The 23,865-nt window shown below is 48.8% G+C and overlaps 1 protein-coding gene and 11 non-coding genes across 12 annotated transcripts in view; 11 read left to right on the top strand and 1 right to left on the bottom strand.

Moving 5' to 3' along the window:
• Window positions 1-12,624, bottom strand: part of DNAJC5B (DnaJ heat shock protein family (Hsp40) member C5 beta) — a 37,965-nt gene extending 25,341 nt beyond the window's left edge. The window contains exon 1 of the mRNA XM_075086172.1: window positions 12,518-12,624. Within this exon, the coding sequence (XP_074942273.1) occupies window positions 12,518-12,624 (107 nt within the window). The remainder of the gene's footprint in view (window positions 1-12,517) is intronic.
• TRNAY-GUA (transfer RNA tyrosine (anticodon GUA)) lies at window positions 302-390 on the top strand. Its single transcript is given in 2 exon segments — window positions 302-338; window positions 355-390. It is a non-coding gene; the product is annotated as a tRNA-Tyr (tRNA).
• On the top strand, window positions 727-799 carry TRNAA-AGC (transfer RNA alanine (anticodon AGC)). The gene has a single exon. It is a non-coding gene; the product is annotated as a tRNA-Ala (tRNA).
• Window positions 2,183-2,271, top strand: TRNAY-GUA (transfer RNA tyrosine (anticodon GUA)). Its single transcript is given in 2 exon segments — window positions 2,183-2,219; window positions 2,236-2,271. It is a non-coding gene; the product is annotated as a tRNA-Tyr (tRNA).
• TRNAA-AGC (transfer RNA alanine (anticodon AGC)) lies at window positions 2,608-2,680 on the top strand. The gene has a single exon. It is a non-coding gene; the product is annotated as a tRNA-Ala (tRNA).
• TRNAY-GUA (transfer RNA tyrosine (anticodon GUA)) lies at window positions 4,064-4,152 on the top strand. Its single transcript is given in 2 exon segments — window positions 4,064-4,100; window positions 4,117-4,152. It is a non-coding gene; the product is annotated as a tRNA-Tyr (tRNA).
• On the top strand, window positions 5,945-6,033 carry TRNAY-GUA (transfer RNA tyrosine (anticodon GUA)). Its single transcript is given in 2 exon segments — window positions 5,945-5,981; window positions 5,998-6,033. It is a non-coding gene; the product is annotated as a tRNA-Tyr (tRNA).
• Window positions 6,370-6,442, top strand: TRNAA-AGC (transfer RNA alanine (anticodon AGC)). The gene has a single exon. It is a non-coding gene; the product is annotated as a tRNA-Ala (tRNA).
• Window positions 7,818-7,906, top strand: TRNAY-GUA (transfer RNA tyrosine (anticodon GUA)). Its single transcript is given in 2 exon segments — window positions 7,818-7,854; window positions 7,871-7,906. It is a non-coding gene; the product is annotated as a tRNA-Tyr (tRNA).
• On the top strand, window positions 8,243-8,315 carry TRNAA-AGC (transfer RNA alanine (anticodon AGC)). The gene has a single exon. It is a non-coding gene; the product is annotated as a tRNA-Ala (tRNA).
• Window positions 9,694-9,782, top strand: TRNAY-GUA (transfer RNA tyrosine (anticodon GUA)). Its single transcript is given in 2 exon segments — window positions 9,694-9,730; window positions 9,747-9,782. It is a non-coding gene; the product is annotated as a tRNA-Tyr (tRNA).
• On the top strand, window positions 10,119-10,191 carry TRNAA-AGC (transfer RNA alanine (anticodon AGC)). The gene has a single exon. It is a non-coding gene; the product is annotated as a tRNA-Ala (tRNA).
• Window positions 12,625-23,865: the final 11,241 nt, after the last annotated feature.

Below are 23,865 nucleotides of genomic sequence, written 5' to 3'. Positions count from 1 at the left end.
TGTCGCTCAGCGGACGTGCTCTTCGCTCTGAGCTATGCAGTGACTTCCTGGCGTGCCGTTGTCCCTGCCTCCCGCTGCCAAGGGTGCCTTCTGCTTCTGGACTCTCCCTTAGAGCAAGCCACCATGGCTGGGCCTGTGCTGGTCGGGTGTCGTGGGCCTGAGAGTTTCTGGGCAATGTGGGTCTAGGGCAATTGTTTGTTTGCTGCTGCTGAAGTGTCCCGCGGGTCTGCGTGAGTGGTGTGAGAGCTGAGGCGTTGCATGAGTCTGTGGTGAAGCTGTGAGGTGTCAAGGTCCCATGGTTCCTTCGATAGCTCAGCTGGTAGAGCGGAGGACTGTAGGCTCCCTTGCACGGCCATCCTTAGGTCGCTGGTTCAACTCCGGCTCGAAGGAGTGCCCTTTTGGCTCTGGCCCAGAGCCTGCGGCACCTCCGCCATTTGGCCCTGCCCGGGTGGCTCCCCTTCAAGGGCTGGCCGGCCTTGAACTCTTGCCTGAGGTGGGGGAGACGACCGGCCAAGGCAGTTTTGGGCGAGCCCTGGGCAGGCGATGGTGGTCCAGCGCATTGGTCTTGCCAGGGTTCACCACCAGCAGGAAAGCGCGTGGGTGAGTGGGTGGGTCTGTGAGAGCGAGGCCCATGGGAAGCGTAGGCTTTGGGTGCAGGGCAGCCTGGGTCAGGGGTGTGTGCCTGGGAGGGGAGGGGGAGAGGAGCTCAGGCAGAGGCCGTGGGCTGGGGAATTAGCTCAAGTGGTAGAGCGCTCGCTTAGCATGTGAGAGGCAGCGGGATCGATGCCCGCATTCTCCAACGCTTTTCGTCCCCCTTGCTTGGGCAGAGGACCCTTTGCCTGGAGCCCGTGTCCTCCTCTGGCGACCGTGGGGATCTCGCGGTGCACCTGGCCTGCGCAGAAGGGGACAGCATCCAGGGCTGCCCCAAGAGCAGCATGGGCTCTGCATGGAGGGAAGGCCTCTTCTCCACCTTTGCTCGGCACCTGATCGACGGCACCTAGAATACCGCGCCCAACCTTGGGCCCTGTGTAGAAGACCGACGTTGACCAAGTGCAGCAGCCTCAGAACAGGGCCGCCAGGACGGTTGGGAGTGGGCGCGCTTGACCTCTGGGGAGAGGCCGGTGAACGTGGGCTTGTCCAGAGCCTGGACAAGAGAGGGCTTTGGGGGAGCTGAAGAGCAGCTTTCAGCTGCCCATCAGGACATTATTGATTCAGCGGGCATAGGCCCTTTGCTGTGGTGATTGGTGGGGCAATAGAGAGACAACAGCCAACAGGTGGAGGAGGACAGGTGCAGTTTTTCCTCCCCTCCCACCAGCCAGGCAGGAGAAGAAGGGTGCTCAGGAGGCTGTGCAGTCTCCATGCTCGGAGGTTGGCATGAGCTGGCTGGCTGAAGCTTTGCCCAAGCTGGAGCCATCCCCAGGCGCAGGCTGCTTGGAGGAGGTTTGAGCAGAGACGTCCTGAGGTCTCATCCAAGCTGATTTCTTTGACTGCTCTGTCATGGAGGCAGAGCTGGGAGGGGCCGTGCTCTTGCATCAATAGCTCTGCTGGTAGGGCAGAGGACTGCAGGCTCGGCTCCCTTGCATGGCTACCTTTACGTCTCCTGCGGGCCCCGAGTGCCCTAATGGGCCTGAATGGCCCTGACCAGCCTTTTGCGGGACCTCCGCGTCCACCCGTGTGTCCAGGAGCTCTACTGATGTTCGGCTCTAGGCCCTTGCTCTCTTCCCGTGCTACACCGCAGGAGTCCGGGTCTCTGTCTCAGCCATGCCTGTGGCTATGCCGATGGCGTTGTCCAGCCGCAGAGACCCTGACGCAGTTGCTGACGTGCAGACAGATGGATGCTCTGCCTTGCCCTCATCCCTGGCTGGTCAGCCTGGACATGCCTGTCGCTCAGCGGACGTGCTCTTCGCTCTGAGCTATGCAGTGACTTCCTGGCGTGCCGTTGTCCCTGCCTCCCGCTGCCAAGGGTGCCTTCTGCTTCTGGACTCTCTCTTAGAGCAAGCCACCATGGCTGGGCCTGTGCTGGTCGGGTGTCGTGGGCCTGAGAGTTTCTGGGCAATGTGGGTCTAGGGCAATTGTTTGTTTGCTGCTGCTGAAGTGTCCCGCGGGTCTGCGTGAGTGGTGTGAGAGCTGAGGCGTTGCATGAGTCTGTGGTGAAGCTGTGAGGTGTCAAGGTCCCATGGTTCCTTCGATAGCTCAGCTGGTAGAGCGGAGGACTGTAGGCTCCCTTGCACGGCCATCCTTAGGTCGCTGGTTCAACTCCGGCTCGAAGGAGTGCCCTTTTGGCTCTGGCCCAGAGCCTGCGGCACCTCCGCCATTTGGCCCTGCCCGGGTGGCTCCCCTTCAAGGGCTGGCCGGCCTTGAACTCTTGCCTGAGGTGGGGGAGACGACCGGCCAAGGCAGTTTTGGGCGAGCCCTGGGCAGGCAATGGTGGTCCTGCGCATTGGTCTTGCCAGGGTTCACCACCAGCAGGAAAGCGCGTGGGTGAGTGGGTGGGTCTGTGAGAGCGAGGCCCATGGGAAGCGCAGGCTTTGGGTGCAGGGCAGCCTGGGTCAGGGGTGTGTGCCTGGGAGGGGAGGGGGAGAGGAGCTCAGGCAGAGGCCGTGGGCTGGGGAATTAGCTCAAGTGGTAGAGCGCTCGCTTAGCATGTGAGAGGCAGCGGGATCGATGCCCGCATTCTCCAACGCTTTTCGTCCCCCTTGCTTGGGCAGAGGACCCTTTGCCTGGAGCCCGTGTCCTCCTCTGGCGACCGTGGGGATCTCGCGGTGCACCTGGCCTGCGCAGAAGGGGACAGCATCCAGGGCTGCCCCAAGAGCAGCATGGGCTCTGCATGGAGGGAAGGCCTCTTCTCCACCTTTGCTCGGCACCTGATCGACGGCACCTAGAATACCGCGCCCAACCTTGGGCCCTGTGTAGAAGACCGACGTTGACCAAGTGCAGCAGCCTCAGAACAGGGCCGCCAGGACGGTTGGGAGTGGGCGCGCTTGACCTCTGGGGAGAGGCCGGTGAACGTGGGCTTGTCCAGAGCCTGGACAAGAGAGGGCTTTGGGGGAGCTGAAGAGCAGCTTTCAGCTGCCCATCAGGACGTTATTGATTCAGCGGGCATAGGCCCTTTGCTGTGGTGATTGGTGGGGCAATAGGGATACAACAGCCAACAGGTGGAGGAGGACAGGTGCAGTTTTTCCTCCCCTCCCACCAGCCAGGCAGGAGAAGAAGGGTGCTCAGGAGGCTGTGCAGTCTCCATGCTCAGAGGTTGGCATGAGCTGGCTGGCTGAAGCTTTGCCCAAGCTGGAGCCATCCCCAGGCGCAGGCTGCTCGGAGGAGGTTTGAGCAGAGACGTCCTGAGGTCTCATCCAAGCTGATTTCTTTGACTGCTCTGTCATGGAGGCAGAGCTGGGAGGGGCCGTGCTCTTGCATCAATAGCTCTGCTGGTAGGGCAGAGGACTGCAGGCTCGGCTCCCTTGCATGGCTACCTTTACGTCTCCTGCGGGCCCTGAGTGCCCTAATGGGCCTGAATGGCCCTGACCAGCCTTTTGCGGGACCTCCGCGTCCACCCATGTGTCCAGGAGCTCTACTGATGTTCGGCTCTAGGCCCTTGCTCTCTTCCCGTGCTACACCGCAGGAGTCCGGGTCTCTGTCTCAGCCATGCCTGTGGCTATGCCGATGGTGTTGTCCAGCCGCAGAGACCCTGCAGCAGTTGCTGACGTGCAGACAGATGGATGCTCTGCCTTGCCCTCATCCCTGGCTGGTCAGCCTGGACGTGCCTGTCGCTCAGCGGACGTGCTCTTCGCTCTGAGCTATGCAGTGACTTCCTGGCATGCCGTTGTCCCTGCCTCCCGCTGCCAAGGGTGCCTTCTGCTTCTGGACTCTCTCTTAGAGCAAGCCACCATGGCTGGGCCTGTGCTGGTCGGGTGTCGTGGGCCTGAGAGTTTCTGGGCAATGTGGGTCTAGGGCAATTGTTTGTTTGCTGCTGCTGAAGTGTCCCGCGGGTCTGCGTGAGTGGTGTGAGAGCTGAGGCGTTGCATGAGTCTGTGGTGAAGCTGTGAGGTGTCAAGGTCCCATGGTTCCTTCGATAGCTCAGCTGGTAGAGCGGAGGACTGTAGGCTCCCTTGCACGGCCATCCTTAGGTCGCTGGTTCAACTCCGGCTCGAAGGAGTGCCCTTTTGGCTCTGGCCCAGAGCCTGCGGCACCTCCGCCATTTGGCCCTGCCCGGGTGGCTCCCCTTCAAGGGCTGGCCGGCCTTGAACTCTTGCCTGAGGTGGGGGAGACGACCGGCCAAGGCAGTTTTGGGCGAGCCCTGGGCAGGCAATGGTGGTCCTGCGCATTGGTCTTGCCAGGGTTCACCACCAGCAGGAAAGCGCGTGGGTGAGTGGGTGGGTCTGTGAGAGCGAGGCCCATGGGAAGCGCAGGCTTTGGGTGCAGGGCAGCCTGGGTCAGGGGTGTGTGCCTGGGAGGGGAGGGGGAGAGGAGCTCAGGCAGAGGCCGTGGGCTGGGGAATTAGCTCAAGTGGTAGAGCGCTCGCTTAGCATGTGAGAGGCAGCGGGATCGATGCCTGCATTCTCCAACGCTTTTCGTCCCCCTTGCCTGGGCAGAGGACCCTTTGCCTGGAGCCCGTGTCCTCCTCTGGCGACCGTGGGGATCTCGCGGTGCACCTGGCCTGCGCAGAAGGGGACAGCATCCAGGGCTGCCCCAAGAGCAGCATGGGCTCTGCATGGAGGGAAGGCCTCTTCTCCACCTTTGCTCGGCACCTGATCGACGGCACCTAGAATACCGCGCCCAACCTTGGGCCCTGTGTAGAAGACGGACGTTGACCAAGTGCAGCAGCCTCAGAACAGGGCCGCCAGGACGGTTGGGAGTGGGCGCGCTTGACCTCTGGGGAGAGGCCGGTGAACGTGGGCTTGTCCAGAGCCTGGACAAGAGAGGGCTTTGGGGGAGCTGAAGAGCAGCTTTCAGCTGCCCATCAGGACGTTATTGATTCAGCGGGCATAGGCCCTTTGCTGTGGTGATTGGTGGGGCAATAGAGAGACAACAGCCAACAGGTGGAGGAGGACAGGTGCAGTTTTTCCTCCCCTCCCACCAGCCAGGCAGGAGAAGAAGGGTGCTCAGGAGGCTGTGCAGTCTCCATGCTCGGAGGTTGGCATGAGCTGGCTGGCTGAAGCTTTGCCCAAGCTGGAGCCATCCCCAGGCGCAGGCTGCTTGGAGGAGGTTTGAGCAGAGACGTCCTGAGGTCTCATCCAAGCTGATTTCTTTGACTGCTCTGTCATGGAGGCAGAGCTGGGAGGGGCCGTGCTCTTGCATCAATAGCTCTGCTGGTAGGGCAGAGGACTGCAGGCTCGGCTCCCTTGCATGGCTACCTTTACGTCTCCTGCGGGCCCCGAGTGCCCTAATGGGCCTGAATGGCCCTGACCAGCCTTTTGCGGGACCTCCGCGTCCACCCGTGTGTCCAGGAGCTCTACTGATGTTCGGCTCTAGGCCCTTGCTCTCTTCCCGTGCTACACCGCAGGAGTCCGGGTCTCTGTCTCAGCCATGCCTGTGGCTATGCCGATGGCGTTGTCCAGCCGCAGAGACCCTGACGCAGTTGCTGACGTGCAGACAGATGGATGCTCTGCCTTGCCCTCATCCCTGGCTGGTCAGCCTGGACGTGCCTGTCGCTCAGCGGACGTGCTCTTCGCTCTGAGCTATGCAGTGACTTCCTGGCGTGCCGTTGTCCCTGCCTCCCACTGCCAAGGGTGCCTTCTGCTTCTGGACTCTCTCTTAGAGCAAGCCACCATGGCTGGGCCTGTGCTGGTCGGGTGTCGTGGGCCTGAGAGTTTCTGGGCAATGTGGGTCTAGGGCAATTGTTTGTTTGCTGCTGCTGAAGTGTCCCGCGGGTCTGCGTGAGTGGTGTGAGAGCTGAGGCGTTGCATGAGTCTGTGGTGAAGCTGTGAGGTGTCAAGGTCCCATGGTTCCTTCGATAGCTCAGCTGGTAGAGCGGAGGACTGTAGGCTCCCTTGCACGGCCATCCTTAGGTCGCTGGTTCAACTCCGGCTCGAAGGAGTGCCCTTTTGGCTCTGGCCCAGAGCCTGCGGCACCTCCGCCATTTGGCCCTGCCCGGGTGGCTCCCCTTCAAGGGCTGGCCGGCCTTGAACTCTTGCCTGAGGTGGGGGAGACGACCGGCCAAGGCAGTTTTGGGCGAGCCCTGGGCAGGCAATGGTGGTCCTGCGCATTGGTCTTGCCAGGGTTCACCACCAGCAGGAAAGCGCGTGGGTGAGTGGGTGGGTCTGTGAGAGCGAGGCCCATGGGAAGCGCAGGCTTTGGGTGCAGGGCAGCCTGGGTCAGGGGTGTGTGCCTGGGAGGGGAGGGGGAGAGGAGCTCAGGCAGAGGCCGTGGGCTGGGGAATTAGCTCAAGTGGTAGAGCGCTCGCTTAGCATGTGAGAGGCAGCGGGATCGATGCCCGCATTCTCCAACGCTTTTCGTCCCCCTTGCCTGGGCAGAGGACCCTTTGCCTGGAGCCCGTGTCCTCCTCTGGCGACCGTGGGGATCTCGCGGTGCACCTGGCCTGCGCAGAAGGGGACAGCATCCAGGGCTGCCCCAAGAGCAGCATGGGCTCTGCATGGAGGGAAGGCCTCTTCTCCACCTTTGCTCGGCACCTGATCGACGGCACCTAGAATACCGCGCCCAACCTTGGGCCCTGTGTAGAAGACCGACGTTGACCAAGTGCAGCAGCCTCAGAACAGGGCCGCCAGGACGGTTGGGAGTGGGCGCGCTTGACCTCTGGGGAGAGGCCGGTGAACGTGGGCTTGTCCAGAGCCTGGACAAGAGAGGGCTTTGGGGGAGCTGAAGAGCAGCTTTCAGCTGCCCATCAGGACGTTATTGATTCAGCGGGCATAGGCCCTTTGCTGTGGTGATTGGTGGGGCAATAGAGAGACAACAGCCAACAGGTGGAGGAGGACAGGTGCAGTTTTTCCTCCCCTCCCACCAGCCAGGCAGGAGAAGAAGGGTGCTCAGGAGGCTGTGCAGTCTCCATGCTCGGAGGTTGGCATGAGCTGGCTGGCTGAAGCTTTGCCCAAGCTGGAGCCATCCCCAGGCGCAGGCTGCTCGGAGGAGGTTTGAGCAGAGACGTCCTGAGGTCTCATCCAAGCTGATTTCTTTGACTGCTCTGTCATGGAGGCAGAGCTGGGAGGGGCCGTGCTCTTGCATCAATAGCTCTGCTGGTAGGGCAGAGGACTGCAGGATCCCTTGCATGGCTACCTTTACGTCTCCTGCGGGCCCCGAGTGCCCTAATGGGCCTGAATGGCCCTGACCAGCCTTTTGCGGGACCTCCACGTCCACCCGTGTGTCCAGGAGCTCTACTGACGTTCGGCTCTGGGCCCTTGCTCTCTTCCCGTGCTACACCGCAGGAGTCCGGGTCTCTGTCTCAGCCATGCCTGTGGCTATGCCGATGGCGTTGTCCAGCCGCAGAGACCCTGACGCAGTTGCTGACGTGCAGACGGATGGATGCTCTGCCTTGCCCTCATCCCTGGCTGGTCAGCCTGGACGTGCCTGTCGCTCAGCGGACGTGCTCTTCGCTCTGAGCTATGCAGTGACTTCCTGGCGTGCCGTTGTCCCTGCCTCCCGCTGCCAAGGGTGCCTTCTGCTTCTGGACTCTCCCTTAGAGCAAGCCACCATGGCTGGGCCTGTGCTGGTCGGGTGTCGTGGGCCTGAGAGTTTCTGGGCAATGTGGGTCTAGGGCAATTTGTTTGCTGCTGCTGAAGTGTCCCGCGGGTCTGCGTGAGTGGTGTGAGAGCTGAGGCGTTGCATGAGTCTGTGGTGAAGCTGTGAGGTGTCAAGGTCCCATGGTTCCTTCGATAGCTCAGCTGGTAGAGCGGAGGACTGTAGGCTCCCTTGCACGGCCATCCTTAGGTCGCTGGTTCAACTCCGGCTCGAAGGAGTGCCCTTTTGGCTCTGGCCCAGAGCCTGCGGCACCTCCGCCATTTGGCCCTGCCCGGGTGGCTCCCCTTCAAGGGCTGGCCGGCCTTGAACTCTTGCCTGAGGTGGGGGAGACGACCGGCCAAGGCAGTTTTGGGCGAGCCCTGGGCAGGCGATGGTGGTCCAGCGCATTGGTCTTGCCAGGGTTCACCACCAGCAGGAAAGCGCGTGGGTGAGTGGGTGGGTCTGTGAGAGCGAGGCCCATGGGAAGCGTAGGCTTTGGGTGCAGGGCAGCCTGGGTCAGGGGTGTGTGCCTGGGAGGGGAGGGGGAGAGGAGCTCAGGCAGAGGCCGTGGGCTGGGGAATTAGCTCAAGTGGTAGAGCGCTCGCTTAGCATGTGAGAGGCAGCGGGATCGATGCCCGCATTCTCCAACGCTTTTCGTCCCCCTTGCTTGGGCAGAGGACCCTTTGCCTGGAGCCCGTGTCCTCCTCTGGCGACCGTGGGGATCTCGCGGTGCACCTGGCCTGCGCAGAAGGGGACAGCATCCAGGGCTGCCCCAAGAGCAGCATGGGCTCTGCATGGAGGGAAGGTCTCTTCTCCACCTTTGCTCGGCACCTGATCGACGGCACCTAGAATACCGCGCCCAACCTTGGGCCCTGTGTAGAAGACCGACGTTGACCAAGTGCAGCAGCCTCAGAACAGGGCCGCCAGGATGGTTGGGAGTGGGCGCGCTTGACCCCTGGGGAGAGGCCGGTGAACGTGGGCTTGTCCAGAGCCTGGACAAGAGAGGGCTTTGGGGGAGCTGAAGAGCAGCTTTCAGCTGCCCATCAGGACGTAATTGATTCAGCGGGCATAGGCCCTTTGCTGTGGTGATTGGTGGGGCAATAGAGAGACAACAGCCAACAGGTGGAGGAGGACAGGTGCAGTTTTTCCTCCCCTCCCACCAGCCAGGCAGGAGAAGAAGGGTGCTCAGGAGGCTGTGCAGTCTCCATGCTCAGAGGTTGGCATGAGCTGGCTGGCTGAAGCTTTGCCCAAGCTGGAGCCATCCCCAGGCGCAGGCTGCTTGGAGGAGGTTTGAGCAGAGACGTCCTGAGGTCTCATCCAAGCTGATTTCTTTGACTGCTCTGTCATGGAGGCAGAGCTGGGAGGGGCCGTGCTCTTGCATCAATAGCTCTGCTGGTAGGGCAGAGGACTGCAGGATCCCTTGCATGGCTACCTTTACATCTCCTGCGGGCCCCGAGTGCCCTAATGGGCCTGAATGGCCCTGACCAGCCTTTTGCGGGACCACCACGTCCACCCATGTGTCCAGGAGCTCTACTGATGTTCAGCTCTGGGCCCTTGCTCTCTTCCCGTGCTACACCGCAGGAGTCCGGGTCTCTGTCTCAGCCATGCCTGTGGCTATGCCGATGGCGTTGTCCAGCCGCAGAGACCCTGACGCAGTTGCTGACGTGCAGACAGATGGATGCTCTGCCTTGCCCTCATCCCTGGCTGGTCAGCCTGGACGTGCCTGTCGCTCAGCGGACGTGCTCTTCGCTCTGAGCTATGCAGTGACTTCCTGGCGTGCCGTTGTCCCTGCCTCCCGCTGCCAAGGGTGCCTTCTGCTTCTGGACTCTCCCTTAGAGCAAGCCACCATGGCTGGGCCTGTGCTGGTCGGGTGTCGTGGGCCTGAGAGTTTCTGGGCAATGTGGGTCTAGGGCAATTGTTTGTTTGCTGCTGCTGAAGTGTCCCGCGGGTCTGCGTGAGTGGTGTGAGAGCTGAGGCGTTGCATGAGTCTGTGGTGAAGCTGTGAGGTGTCAAGGTCCCATGGTTCCTTCGATAGCTCAGCTGGTAGAGCGGAGGACTGTAGGCTCCCTTGCACGGCCATCCTTAGGTCGCTGGTTCAACTCCGGCTCGAAGGAGTGCCCTTTTGGCTCTGGCCCAGAGCCTGCGGCACCTCCGCCATTTGGCCCTGCCCGGGTGGCTCCCCTTCAAGGGCTGGCCGGCCTTGAACTCTTGCCTGAGGTGGGGGAGACGACCGGCCAAGGCAGTTTTGGGCGAGCCCTGGGCAGGCAATGGTGGTCCTGCGCATTGGTCTTGCCAGGGTTCACCACCAGCAGGAAAGCGCGTGGGTGAGTGGGTGGGTCTGTGAGAGCGAGGCCCATGGGAAGCGCAGGCTTTGGGTGCAGGGCAGCCTGGGTCAGGGGTGTGTGCCTGGGAGGGGAGGGGGAGAGGAGCTCAGGCAGAGGCCATGGGCTGGGGAATTAGCTCAAGTGGTAGAGCGCTCGCTTAGCATGTGAGAGGCAGCGGGATCGATGCCCGCATTCTCCAACGCTTTTCGTTCCCCTTGCCTGGGCAGAGGGCCCTTTGGCTGCAGACCAAGCTTATCGTGTGCTAAGAGTAGGAGTGCATCCATGGCTCTATTAGGAGTTGCACAAGGTATATTAGAATCAGAGGTAAGCAGTTATCCCTCTGTTTAGCAATGATTAAATTTTATTCAGAGAACTGCACACAGTGTGTAATAATATTCTAAATCCCTTATATGTGCTCTCTGACAGAGGTGTCGTACTTGTTTTTTTGGTAAATAGTCTGACAAAGTGTATCTTTTGAAAGTTCGAAGACACATTGAAATACCCTATATCTATATGTATTACTTCACTTTGAGATTGGAAATCAGAAGGCAAAGTAGAGTTTAAGATTTTATAGCAGAAAAAGGTTTCTAAAGGATTTTTTGTAGGGTTTTGATCATAAAAAGTTCTCCTTTGAAATTCTGCTCATTAGAAGCATGTTACATTTACTCCTTGATAAGTTAGACTTGCCAAACTCCGAATAAAAACACAGAGAGCTACCTCTGTCATGTTTATTAAAAAGTAAATTTTGCCCTGGGCTGTAGTAGTATGATTAATACTGCCTTAATTAATAACAGCAGTAAACTCTGAATCAGGTATTGCTGGTTTTATACCTTGCACTAAAGAATACCAGTTCAGCAGCAGATTTCTGGATTAGCATAAATTAAAAGATAATTATAGCAAATCTATGAGACTGACTCATCATTTTATCTTGCAAATATTTACAGCTACTCCATTAAATGTGAATCCCTCTGACATTTCCACTTTAGTCAGAAGTAGCCTTTTTTTTTTGCTATAATTACTAATAAATATGGATAAAGCACCACTGTCAGTTTTACCATAGATCACCGTGTAAATCATCCTTCTTCATGTTCAGCATTAAATATAGTTAATTCCATTTTACATTCTTCCATGACAACTCTTTTCTTTGGGGATTAAAGAAAGCCTCCTTTCCATAAATTTAAATATTAAAGCAACAAGAAAACATGAGGTTTGATACAGAAGATGGTTTCTGGAGCCAGGCTATACTACAGGGACACAGAAGGTGCAAGTCATGAGTGAACTTGATACTGTAATAAGTTTATCCCCCAGTGGTACAGTTATGCAAGACAACAGAATCATGGGATGTCAATAGTTTTCCTTCCATTGTGTGAAGTGTTTGAACATTCACTGCTTCTCCCACCTCTGTTGAATATATGCCATTAGGAACAGAAAGCGGGAGAGATGCAATTTGTTCAGAAACACGGAGGACAGAGGCCCAACAAAATTCAAACTAAACAATGATGCAAGTAGAACTATTTCATAAATTCTTTTTCAGTTCAAATATAGTCCTGCATTTGATAGGAAAAACAAGCCGTGTTAAAGTTTGACTGGTAATACAGTGCAATCAACAGCATCCAGAATGATGCTGTAATAAAAGTTTTACTATATTTATTAAAACCTGCACGTACATGTCTGGCATATTTCGGTGTCAAGTACATCTATTTCACTCATGACATTTAAAGTTCCTTCTCTTTTTAACAGCAGCAGAACAGATTTTAGAGCAAAATGACCCATAAAATCTTCTAGTCTTACTTCTAGGTCTTGTTACATTTCAGCAATAAAATACTTTTCACCATGGTGAATACTTATGTTTAAGTAAAACTGATCTTAAAGTCCTCTCTTATGTTTCAGTAGAGAATCTACCATTTCCTGTGCCAGTATGTTTCAATGGTTGGTTATGCTCACTGTTAAAACCATGTACCTCTTTTCAGCTCACATTGTTTTAGATTCCAAGCACTGGTTTTGGTTATGCCTGCCTTCATAAAGTGGAGAACCTTCTCACAGCTAGCATTTTTCCCCTTCAGAGATATTACACAGTACGGTCAAATAATCTATCAGTCTTCTTCATGACAAGATAAACTGATCGAACTGCTTATGTCTCTTCCTCTAGTTCTTGAATTGTTGTTATAGCACTTTTCTGCATTGGCTTTACTTTTCAACATTCTACAGGAAACCTGTTAACACAAGAACTGGGTGCAATATGCAAAGACTGCACTTTGCAAGCATAGTCTGCGTTACTTTATTCTGACAGTCTGACCTCTCATTTAGCTAGATTAAAACATTTTACATGAAGCACACAGATTGCTGGTGGGATGAAATCAATAGATTCACATTGCATCATCTCTGATTCTCTTCAGGCTCACGGTGCCAAAAAAAAAAAAGATAACAATGACTATCTACAGTGTAGGTAACTCAAGGTTTTACCATCATAATCATGCCAGACGCACAAGCATTTTTAGACATGTTGCAAAGCACATTTTACATACCTGTAGGACTTCTTAATCTCATCATGTGTTGCTCCCTTCTCTAGGCCCAGGATTTCATATAACGCTTCCCCTGATGTTGAGAAAGCACGTTGCCTTTGTTCAGCCATGTTAGCAGCGCATTACCAAAGCTGCAATGTAGAACAGAATTTAAAATAGCAAGTATATATGGATAATATTACTTATTGTTCATTTTAATAGATTTTAATCAGTTAGTAAAAGTTAAAAATACATGAAACTAGAATAAAATCTGATCTAAATTACCCTCCATCACTTAAGATAGTTTAAAATCATTTGAGAAAACGGAAAAGCAAAAAGTAAAGATCAGAAGCTGTTGTGTTAGGTATTACTGTTCATATTAAAGGCTTGATGTTGCTCTCACTGAAACAAATGGCTACATTTCCTACAGCATTAATGCCTGCACATAGTATTTCCACCTAGTTTTATTTGTGTTTGTTTACAACTATCTTTTCTAAGTCTTAGAAAAATAATTCTACTACTTGTTAAGGCTATTGGCTTCTTGCAGTGGGGTAAGAGCTTTGCACCTCTGAGTATAACCTAATGCAAGATAGTGGTGAATTTTTGCTTTTTCAACACAAGGACTCAGATTCAGCCTAACCAATTTTACGTGCCTAATTTGAGTGATTATTTGAAGCTTAGTCAAACTAGACCCCTTATATCATCAACAGACAGACATACATACTCAGAGAACAATTGACCAAGCACTTTCTCCCCATTACCTCTACAGTGTTGCTCAGGATGACTGCATTCCCAACGCATGTGCCTGAGGACAGGTGGAATGAATCTGGACCTAGGCAAGGAGGCTAGATACCAAGAATTTACCTCAGTATTACAAAAGTAATCATTTCTTGCAAACTTATGCCTGTGAAGTACTGATGTCAATCAGGGTCCTGTCTTATTCGAGGTACAAGACTGTGGGCTGAATTCATGAGCTCATGATAAGTTTAACAAGGTGCCCTTACAGTATAGTGCAAATAAAGGCTAAGCATAGGCTGACAGATTTAGTCTACTTAGATCTATCATTCATTCCTTCATGTATCACAGAGGCAAAGCAGACAAACAAGTGATTCTCCACTGAATGGCTCTACTACCTCCTTAAAGTTCATCCTTCTGGATATGAAGAACCAAACATTTTTAAACCAGACCTAGCTAATGCTAGGCAATGACATGAAGAAACTCATATAAACCATAATTTAAAACACCAGGTACAGATACCTATCATTCATAAGAGAAAGCTGCAGCTCTTTGATGGCAGACTTGCCACAACAAAACCCTCACCACAACCGCTTTATTTCTTTGTATGCTCCACTCTTCTCCAAATGTTGAGAAGTGATCACAGAAAAAGCCTAAAAGCGAGCTGTAACCCCAGCCATAAGAAAAACTTCTGAGAACCTGTTTTGTTAGATAAGACTACCAACTCTGCTATTTCACCCTTCTCATTGCTGAGCTAGAAACTCTATCTTGCCATTATTCATATATTATTTACTAGGCCACATTTTGGTTCAGAACCAGCCATGTAACACTTTTAAGCTCTTCAGCTTTGTCCAGTACTAAAAAGAAAACCAAATACCATGTGAATACACACAGAAATATAATAAACGGATTAATTCTGGCACATAGTATATGATTTACTAAAAGACCTAATTTATTCGTATTTACTTTGATATTTTCTTTTTCTTAATAAGCTAACACACAGTGTAAGGTCTTGTGATCTGCTGAAAAAAAAATTCCTTTTACTTTTAAGTGTTGTACACAAACCATCAACTAAATGGACTGAACTTTTGTTTTTAAAGTAACAGTTAAGAATGAAATTATACATGAGCATATAGATATTATTTTACCACTTGCAGTACTTACAATGCTACTTGTTAATAACGTTACGTCCAGAGCATATTTAACATAATCCTGGGATCTATCCTGATCATACTAGAATCATGCAAGGCACATCGAGCCTGTTAATGCACAAGTTAATGGTAGGCAACCATGTGAAGTCACAGATATAAAGCATTATTTAAAAATTCCATTACCTAATGCTATTTAGCTACATGGCAACCCTGAAGCATAACACAAAGTTAAAGTTATGATGGATTTCATTCTGAAGAACTAAAAAATAATGTAATTTGTACTTTCTAATAAAATAATTTTAATAACCCAGTCAGCTATGGAAATTTAAACTCACTAGCCTATTCAGTCTTTTAGTGATTAATCACCTGGAAAGTCTAACTACTCAAAGTTGCTTCTTACTTATTTAAAGCAGTCCTATAAAATACTAAAAGCACAATGAGATGACACTTTTCTAGAAAAAAGTTATGCTCTCTTTATTAAGGATGATATAACAGTTACAATTTTAGTACTAGAACCATTCCCGATGGCTGAAATGACATTAGAATCCTACTTTCAAACTATGTATTTTTATTCCAGTGGAACAGAGACAAGAAAATACTGTTTACTTCCTTGCCTGAAAATATCTTAAAAGACAATCCGAATTCTGATAACAGTTTCACACCTCCTAAGAGGATGGGAGCCCAGTTAACTTCAACTTTTTCTGTGCAAATTTTATACTATGCAGGATGAACTATCTTATACAGAGGTTGTAATAGTATGCCTTTTTTCTACCACACCCATAATTAATTTGTATTTGCACTGAGAAATAAAGCAAGGTGATTCAAATAACATACCTGCTTCAAAAAGTGATGGAACACAGTCTGGCATGTATAAACTCCCAACTTTATCAGTTCAATATCTTGATGGCTTTATGCCAATATAATCCAAAAGGAAAGAAGCAAGTGCCACCAGAAGCCTTGTTCCATGGAAAGCGGCTGCTGCTTTTCATCCTTCACAATCAAGGTTAAACAGGTCAGTGGAGTCTGATTACTCTTTTTGTTTGTTTGCTCAGTATCCAATCGGTTATCTCCCAGGAAGACCTATGAAAGAATGAATAAAACATTCATGGGCTTAAAGGCTGATATATCTGAGAGTTAATGACACAAAAAAATATAGGACATCTGTGTATTTAGTTAGTTGTTCTGTGCTTTACTCTTGGCAGGGTCTGGAGTTTTTCTTTGGTTTTTTGCATACAAATGTATTGAATTTGTTTAAAGATACAACAGTGTTGCTCTAAAGTTCACTTCTCTGACACCAGCCATGGCTTAGGTTTACTATATAGTCTCTTCCAGAACAAGATTAACTGAAGAAGACACTTTAGGACTCCTGAGTTCTTGTAAAATATTATATCAAAACAGAAGATTTACTTCTCTTAGTCGGATAGAGTTACTCCTCTAACTTATACCGTTAAAAACCCTGGAGAGCTGTTTCTTTCCATTTGGAACAGGGAAGGTTTTAAATGCCAGAGACTTAAAAGAAATTGCTCTTGGGACATCATCCTTGGAACCAAATAGTTCACCCTTCAAACTCAAAAAATTCATCTCCCACTTCACCCAATTCCAAATGATATGCTTTTGCTGTGGATTGACCTTGGCCAGCTGCCAGACCCCCACCCAGCCACTTTCTCACTCCTCCTCCTCAACAGGACAAGGGGAGAAAATAAGATCAAAATCTTGTGGGTCAAGACAAAGATATGGAGATCACTTACCAATTACTGTCACGCGTAAAACAGACTCAACTTGGGGAAACAAAGACAAAAATTAAAGCAAAGCCTTCCCCTCGCCACCCTGTTTCCAGGCTCAACTTCACTCCTCTGTTGCTGACTCCTCTACTCCCCCCACCCCTGAGTGGCACAGGGTGGACAGGGAATGGGGGGTTGCAGTGAGTTCATAACAGCTCCTTTCTGCTGCTCTTTCCTCCTTACACTTTTGCCCTGCTCCAGTGTGGGTCCTTCCCACAGGCTGCAGTCCTTCATGAACTGCTCCAGTGGGAGTCCTCCACGGGCCACAGTTCCCGTCAGGGGAACCTAATCCTGGCATGGGCTCCCCTCCACAGACTGCAGTTCCTTCAGGAAGTATCCACCTTCTCTGGCATTGGGTCAATGGGCTGCTGTGTGGGTATCTGCTCTGATGTGGTCCTCTCCACAGGCTGCAGTGAAATACCTGCTCCACCATGGTCTCTTCTATGGCCTGAAAGAAAATACCTGCCATACTGTGATCCTTTCCAGGGGCTGCAGGGGTATCTCTACTCTGGTGCCTGGAGCACCCCCTCCTCCTCCTCCTTATTCTCTGACCTTGCTGTTCACAGGGCTCCTTCTCATACTTTTTTTCCCCTCACTTCTCACAGCCATGCAGTTTTGCTCTTTCTTAAATATGTTTTACCAGAGGTGCTACCAGCTTGGCCAATGGGCTCAGCTGTGTCCTGTGGTGAGTCTGTCGTGGAGCTGGCTGCATCCAGCCTGGGGTAGCCCCTAACCTCCTCCCACAGGGACCCCCTGGCAGCCCCCTGCTACCTAAACCTTGCGCCAGACATCCAGTACAGTTTCATACAGACTGCAGTCCTGCAAATGGATTAATGGAGCCCCATAACCCAGGTAAAGTTTGCTTCATCATGAGTCGGTGAGTTTGTGCTTGGATTCTACTGCAAGACTGGAATGATAAATCAACAAATTTTTGAAAACAAAGCATCATTAATTACAATCACATGAAAACACTATTTATGGAAAAAGAAGCAAACAGTGTGACAGCAGGTGAAAAGACTTGTTAAGTGGATGCTTTTTAATGTGAAGCATGTGTTTTTAGCATTTCTCTTGTTCTTAGGTATATTCTTTACTTCAAATATTCCCTCAAATTTCAGCTTTGGATGAGGATAAAGCAAGGCACATTTCAACGTAAAATGTGAGTGTTTTTCATAGTTATCAGCAGTCAATATAGAATAGTCAAAATATCTTTTCCAGGACATTAACAACAGAGTAGTTACAGCTAATTCTGTTATTTTGTATGAACACAATAAACCAGATTATTCAATCAGCTTGCTTGATCTCGATTTTGCAATGACTTTTTCATTCTTGCAAAACAAACAAAAAAAAATATACGTTTTAATGGTACGAAGAAATTAAGGGGGAAAAATATAAAAGGAAAAAATCAAATCACTTTGAGGTTACCCAAATCCTCTATACTTATTAACATAGTATTATCAAGAAAAACATCACTCACTGTTCTGCAACCTTGTCACATACCTAGACCTACATTTCTGTGTGAATACAGCTCCCTCTGGTGTGTTGAGTTAACACTGCTCTGTAACCTATATTGCTTTTCTTGTAAGCATTCTTGTTTTATTTGAAGGAAATGAACATAATCTCTGCAAATCTATTTCTCTTCCTTTGGGAATTCTACATCCTAAGCACATCCTAATCTATCTTTAGAAGACTCAAACGTTAACGAATTGCCATAACTCTTCTGTCAGATCAGCTATATAATTTACAATAAAACATATAATTTAATACCTGTTCACTCTTCTCATTAATTTTTATTTTTTGTATCATAACACCTAATAGTGCACCACAACCCCACTGTGGCAGGCAGCGCAAAACTAAAAGACAGTCCTAGTCCCAAAGGACCTTATACCTAAGAAGTCTTACTTACACTTTACATTTCTTTTATATATTACATACATTTCAAAACAGACAAATCAGAACACGTCTGGAAATGTAAATTTGTGTATCAGCCTATAAAAATTTGAAACATGGCCAGAGAGCAGGAGGTCTGGGGTTGCTTCAGAAGCCTCCAGTTGCACACAACCAGAGCTAAGGCTTGAAGAACTCTGAGTCACTCTGGTCCTTCCTCCCACCACTCCCTCCTTTCCTGGCTTATAGCAAGTTCAGGGACTAAGAGCCTGGGGATGAAAGACTGGTAGGTACTCATACATGCATGAAAGGACTGGCATCATTGCTCAACAGTGGTGTGAATTTTTAGCTTCCAAGGCAAGGAAAGGCAATTCTATAAGCTGAATTGTTTTCTTAGTTTGTTGAATCTGGCAGTGTTAATATTGACATCATCAAAGCATGTAGGAGATACAAGTGGTCAGACAGAGCACTCCTGACCTTCATGGAGAACATGAGCTTCTGACTCTTTCTTCCAACAGTGACAGGGAAAGTAAGTCTCTGATTTTACTGAGAGGAATTCAGGGAGTGAAATAAATTATCTTGCTGGTGTGCTTTAGTAAAGCCAACAGGTTAAGGGAGGTGATCCTTCCCCTCTACTCAGCACTGGTGAGGCTGCACCTGGAGTACTGCATCCAGATCAGGGCCCCTCAGTACAAGAGAGACATGGGCATACTGGAGGTTGTCCAGCAAAGGGCCATGAAAATGATGAAAGGACTGGAACATACCTCTCCTCTGAGGTAAGACTGAGAGAGCTGGGACTGTTCGACTGGAGATGAGAATGCTTGGGAGGCCATCTCATCAATGTGCATAAATACCCGTAGGGAGGGTGCAAAGAGGACAGAGCCAGGCTTTTTCCAGTGGTGCCCAGTGACAGGACCAGACACAAAGGGCACAAACTTGAAACACAGGAGGTTCCCTCTGAACATCAGGAAACACATTTTCACTGTGAGGGTGACTGAGCAGTGGCACAGGTTGCCCAGAGATGTTGTGGAGTCACCATCTGTGGAGATACTCAAAAGCTGTCTGGACATGGTCCTGGGCAACTGGCTTTAGGTGGCCCTGCTTCCCTTCCCCAAAACTTCCCTGGTGTGATTACTGTTATCACTAATTTCTGCACCTTGTGCTGCCAAAAAGGTGGTAAGAACATTAGCAAGGATGTTGGAATTTATATTGATGACTGACTAGAAGTGACAAGAGAAAGAAGGCAGGTGAGGAGACTGAAAAAGAGCTCTTGCTAACTGATGACTTTACACAGGTGAATGAGTGGCAGTCTGAAAAGAAAAGACCTGAAACAAGTACAGCATTAGGATATGAGTAAAGTACAGTAGGCCGATGAGATATGGGGACATGCACACTGAAAAAGGGTGTATTCAGCAGTAGCGTGTACTGTCTTTTCACTCTTTGGGCAGGATCTATCTTTTGCTTTATTTTTTAATAGTGTGCTATGGTGATGTCAACGTTAATAACACCCAGCTGAGCAAGCTAATCAAAGGGCAAAAGACTGAACAAGAGGAGAAGAATGCTTCTGCCAAGATGTGCTGGGCCTCTGGCTCAGGCACGGGGATTGATTTTTGTCAACAAGGGAAGAGTACTTTTTAGGCAGCTATGTCCCAAAATGCTCCTGTCATTTCTTTTTAACCAGTTCTGCTTCGCATGCTCACGGACGTCAAGTGCCCTGCCTGAACTATATTGCACGGTACCTATTAGATATTCAACGGATCTCCTAAAGAAGAGAGGATTGTTTTAAGGTCCTTTCTTCAGGGTGAGCCTTTTAAGATCTCAGATGAGCCCAACAATTCTACAGCAAGAAATTACATTCCTCTTCCCACATTTCTCTGTTACAAAATAGGTAGTGTCATTATGGCTTCAAAAGTAATAACAGAATTGATTTAAATCAATCCATTTTTAAATACATATAACTATATTGGAAGGAAGGTATTCCATCTGGTAACCCATCTGCAACTCCATCTATATAAGAAGTAAGTATTCATAAGAGAACATTCATATATTTGAATTCTCTGAACATATTGTGACCTTCTGTTACTATTCACATAGAATATCTCAATTTAAATATATGTTGGGTTTTTAATATCTTTCAACAACGGCAGTATTGGAAAGAAGTAGCAAACTCAAGAAATATGAACCTTAAATGAACAGTCTGTTGCATATCCAAATTGCTCATGCCTTTACGTGGTCAGTTTGACACAGAGAAGCAATCCAGACCTGTAACTTCCTACTTCATTCCACTGAGTCCAGTTTAAAGGCTTGGTGGACTACCTAAGTGATATGCATATAAACATTTTTTTCCTTAAAATTAAATTATAAGCTTAAAATAAAAGTTTTAAGTAATAGTAATATACTTAACTTTTTCAACATGATACTCAGTGGAACACTGGGAATTTTATTTTCATCTGCAGCTTAGGAGGAAGTTCCGTCTACCCTCCCTAATTTAAAGTGGGTCATGGAGGTAGCCATAACTAAGACATAAATCATAATAATCTCTCTGGCTTTAAATTTCTTTCTGAAAAGCAAAGGATAGGAAGTCCCTAGTTTATACAGCTTTGACAACTCAGAGGTAAGTTATCTAGGACTATCAGTAAAAGAGAAGTAAGAGAGTCCCCTAATTCCTTGTTTAGGCAGTGTGTTGGTAATTGCTTCTGCAAACAGCTGTAGCACATTAAGGCATTATTCTGCCACTTCTTATCATAAGTTAACAAACCCATAGTTTTGGTAGCAGAGTTATTAATTTTAGCAGAGCCCAATCAGCTACAGCTAAGAATCAGTAAGATTAGCTTGAACAGTATAAATGAGTGCTTTGAACTATTTTTAAGCTCATTTTACCAGAAAGAGATTAGCAGTGGCAGTACCACATCTTCTCAGTACCTGCTTCTGGGAATCAACAGCTGCTTTCAGTCCTCCCCACCAGGCACAACCTTCCTCCAGCACCTAACAGTTCTCTCCACCTGTTCCTCCTTCACATAGTTTTCTACAGTCTTTGTCTAAGCAAGCTCTTTCCTGAAATCCCCAACATTGTCCTCAGTTCCATCCTGCACCAACTCCCTAATTATTCTCTCCCAAATTCCTGCAAGCTGGGTCCTTATCAGAATTGTTCCCAGGAGGGAGGGGATACAGTAGGGGAGATGGCAGTAGCCATTTCTTTTTAAAGCTTCATTAATCCTCACATAGGATTTATTACCCTGTCTTAGAAATGCTCACTTAATCAATGGCTGAGAAAGGCAAACTCTTTCTAGTGCTGATGAGTAACTATCTTAATTTATCCTGCTATCTAGATCCAGATAGGAATGTCTATCCAGTGGGTGAGTTAAAAATCAAAGAATTCAAGCAATATGAAACCCCAGGAGTAGAGGAATTACGGATTAATGGATGAGAAGACAGAAGTCTCAGATGTTTTTTTTTTCTGAATGTCACTTACTGGGAGAAAATGAAAATTCCTTAAGATGTATTTAATTAGAATAACTATTTCACCAATAAAGTAAAGAAGCAAAAACATAAACATGAATCCTATTCCCCACATAGTAGGTGTAGAAAAAGCCACTGGAAATATTTCCCATTAATTCAGCAGCTTAACATTTCAGTAAATTAGTAGCTTTGTTGTTATCCATTTATGACAGCTGTTCTTAGGGGATTTTTTCCTCCTTATTATAACAAGACCTTTCAGCTAGAAAATACTCAGAGCTGAAACTCAAAGTCTGAACCCGTGGTCTTACAGTTGGCTCAAGTCAATCTGAGGGCTGCCAGCAAAGAACTTTCTTTCTTCTTATTATTTTTTTTCTTAGTTTTCGGTTAAATCAACTTGCTAGTCTGACTCACTCCATGACTGGCATCATTACTAGAGCTGATGCAATGGAAGTTGTGACATCACGACTTTTCAGCAGCAGTAAAGTCATACACTGTCTTCAGCTCACCACAAAACCGCACCTTAAGAAGTATATAGGGGCCAGAATACCATATAAGTGCAAAGCACAAGTAAATTATATGGAAAATAGCATGAATTAGAGTAATTGAGGCTCTTCCAGACTAATCTGTGGCTATAGGATAGGCCAACGTTTGACAGCATATTAAAGATTTTTGAGGCGTCTGCTGCCAGCTTTGCAGTGCCATGGGTGCGTGACACAATGTGCTGTTCCCATTGAAACGCTCTCTGCCAATTCAATTTGTTCAAACAAAACTTTGACAGATTAACTTTGCCCTGGCAGGATGACTGCTACAACAGGCATCGGTTGCCCACACAGCCCTAACCCTCTGTGGTTCCGGCACCGCTTGCTCCTCTGCAACCAGGATAAAAGCAGACAGGCAGCATAAAATCCTCATGAAGCACTCTGCTAATTCAACACAAATGTAATCATGTGCCCACACCTGATCCAGATCAAATTTGTACTGCTGGGTGATGTGGCATGGCCCAGAGCCAGCGGTAATGATTGTGGAACCACAGCGCTCGGCGAAGGCTTTCTGCAGATGAATTACCCGTACGGGAGACTGTAAATACAGAATGTGGCCTATCACTGTGGAAACAGCTTGTGCAGGCTCTCCAGGACATGCCCCGATCCGCACAAAAGAGACATAGCGCAACCCCTTGCCAAACCACCTTCCTCTCTACCCTTAGAGGGAGGGTGCTGGGTTAGCCTCTGACTGAGAGCATTAAGCAGGGGAGGGGAAAAAAAAAAAGGAAATTACATGTCTGAGGTTTTTCTTTTGGGCAAGTCTCTTACAAAAATAAAGGAGTGTGCAAATGTCTTTGTTTCCCTGCCAACTTTTATAAGAACTAATTAAGACCAAGGAGAGCTTCATTTTCCTGTTTATTTCATACCGAGAACAGCTAAGAAATTTAACCTATTGATGATTTTGCAGTTGCTTTAATTTGGTTATGACTGAGAAACAAAAAGTTACTGTAACAGCAACGGGTTGCCAAAGCCATGGAGCGGTCACTGGTGTGTGATCCAGCTGTGTGACCAAACTTCTGTTACGCAGCTGTGACAACAGAGCACGGGCTGTCCTTCGGAGCAAGAAAACAGTACCAAAATTATGGCCGCTGCTTAGCAGTTGCTTATTTCCAAGTCGGTTGATTTGTCCAGAATAAGGTCAGTATGATCATAAAGGTATAGAGCCCTGGCATTTACTCCCTGCTAAAGAACATCATGCACTTTTCAACTTTATGATTTACCTATTGATTGCAGTAGAAAATTCAGGCCATAAAATTCAGTGGTAATTGCTATCAATAAATGAAGAATTATGCTTTACCGGAAAACAATCTTTGGGGGTAAATATTCACAGGCCTTAGCATAACTCATATTTCTTAGTTCCGGCAAATCGATTACAAGGCATTTATTATATCAAAGAGTCCTGTGGACTCTATGGAAATCATACAGAATTCAATAAAGAATTTTATGGCAGCTATAAAACCTACAAAATAATTTTTAATGTCCTTTTGATTCAGAAGGTGAGATCCCAGCCCTCTATAAATCAGTGACAGAACTCACGATTGAGATTGACAGCAAATGAGCACCCAATCATTTGCAGTTCTTATTTATAAAATTCTCCATAAATTACTCTACGTGACTAGGGAACCTTATGGGTTTTACTCACACTAAATTCTACACCTTTTTTTTTCAAAAGTTGGGGGGAGAATGAATCACTTGAGAAGTGAGGTACTTTATTTTCTTGCTTTCCTTAAAAACAGGCTCTTCAAACTTTCACGTTATTTCAAAATATTATTTCAAAACAATTTACAGCTATTAGACAGGGATTCTGAAGCCGTAGTATC

The sequence above is a fragment of the Phalacrocorax aristotelis genome, chromosome 2 (genome assembly GCF_949628215.1).
Source record: "Phalacrocorax aristotelis chromosome 2, bGulAri2.1, whole genome shotgun sequence".
Taxonomy (NCBI): Eukaryota; Metazoa; Chordata; class Aves; order Suliformes; family Phalacrocoracidae; genus Phalacrocorax; species Phalacrocorax aristotelis.
The sequence above is the reverse complement of the archived record's forward strand: the minus strand, read 5'-3'. Positions and strand labels throughout refer to the sequence as shown.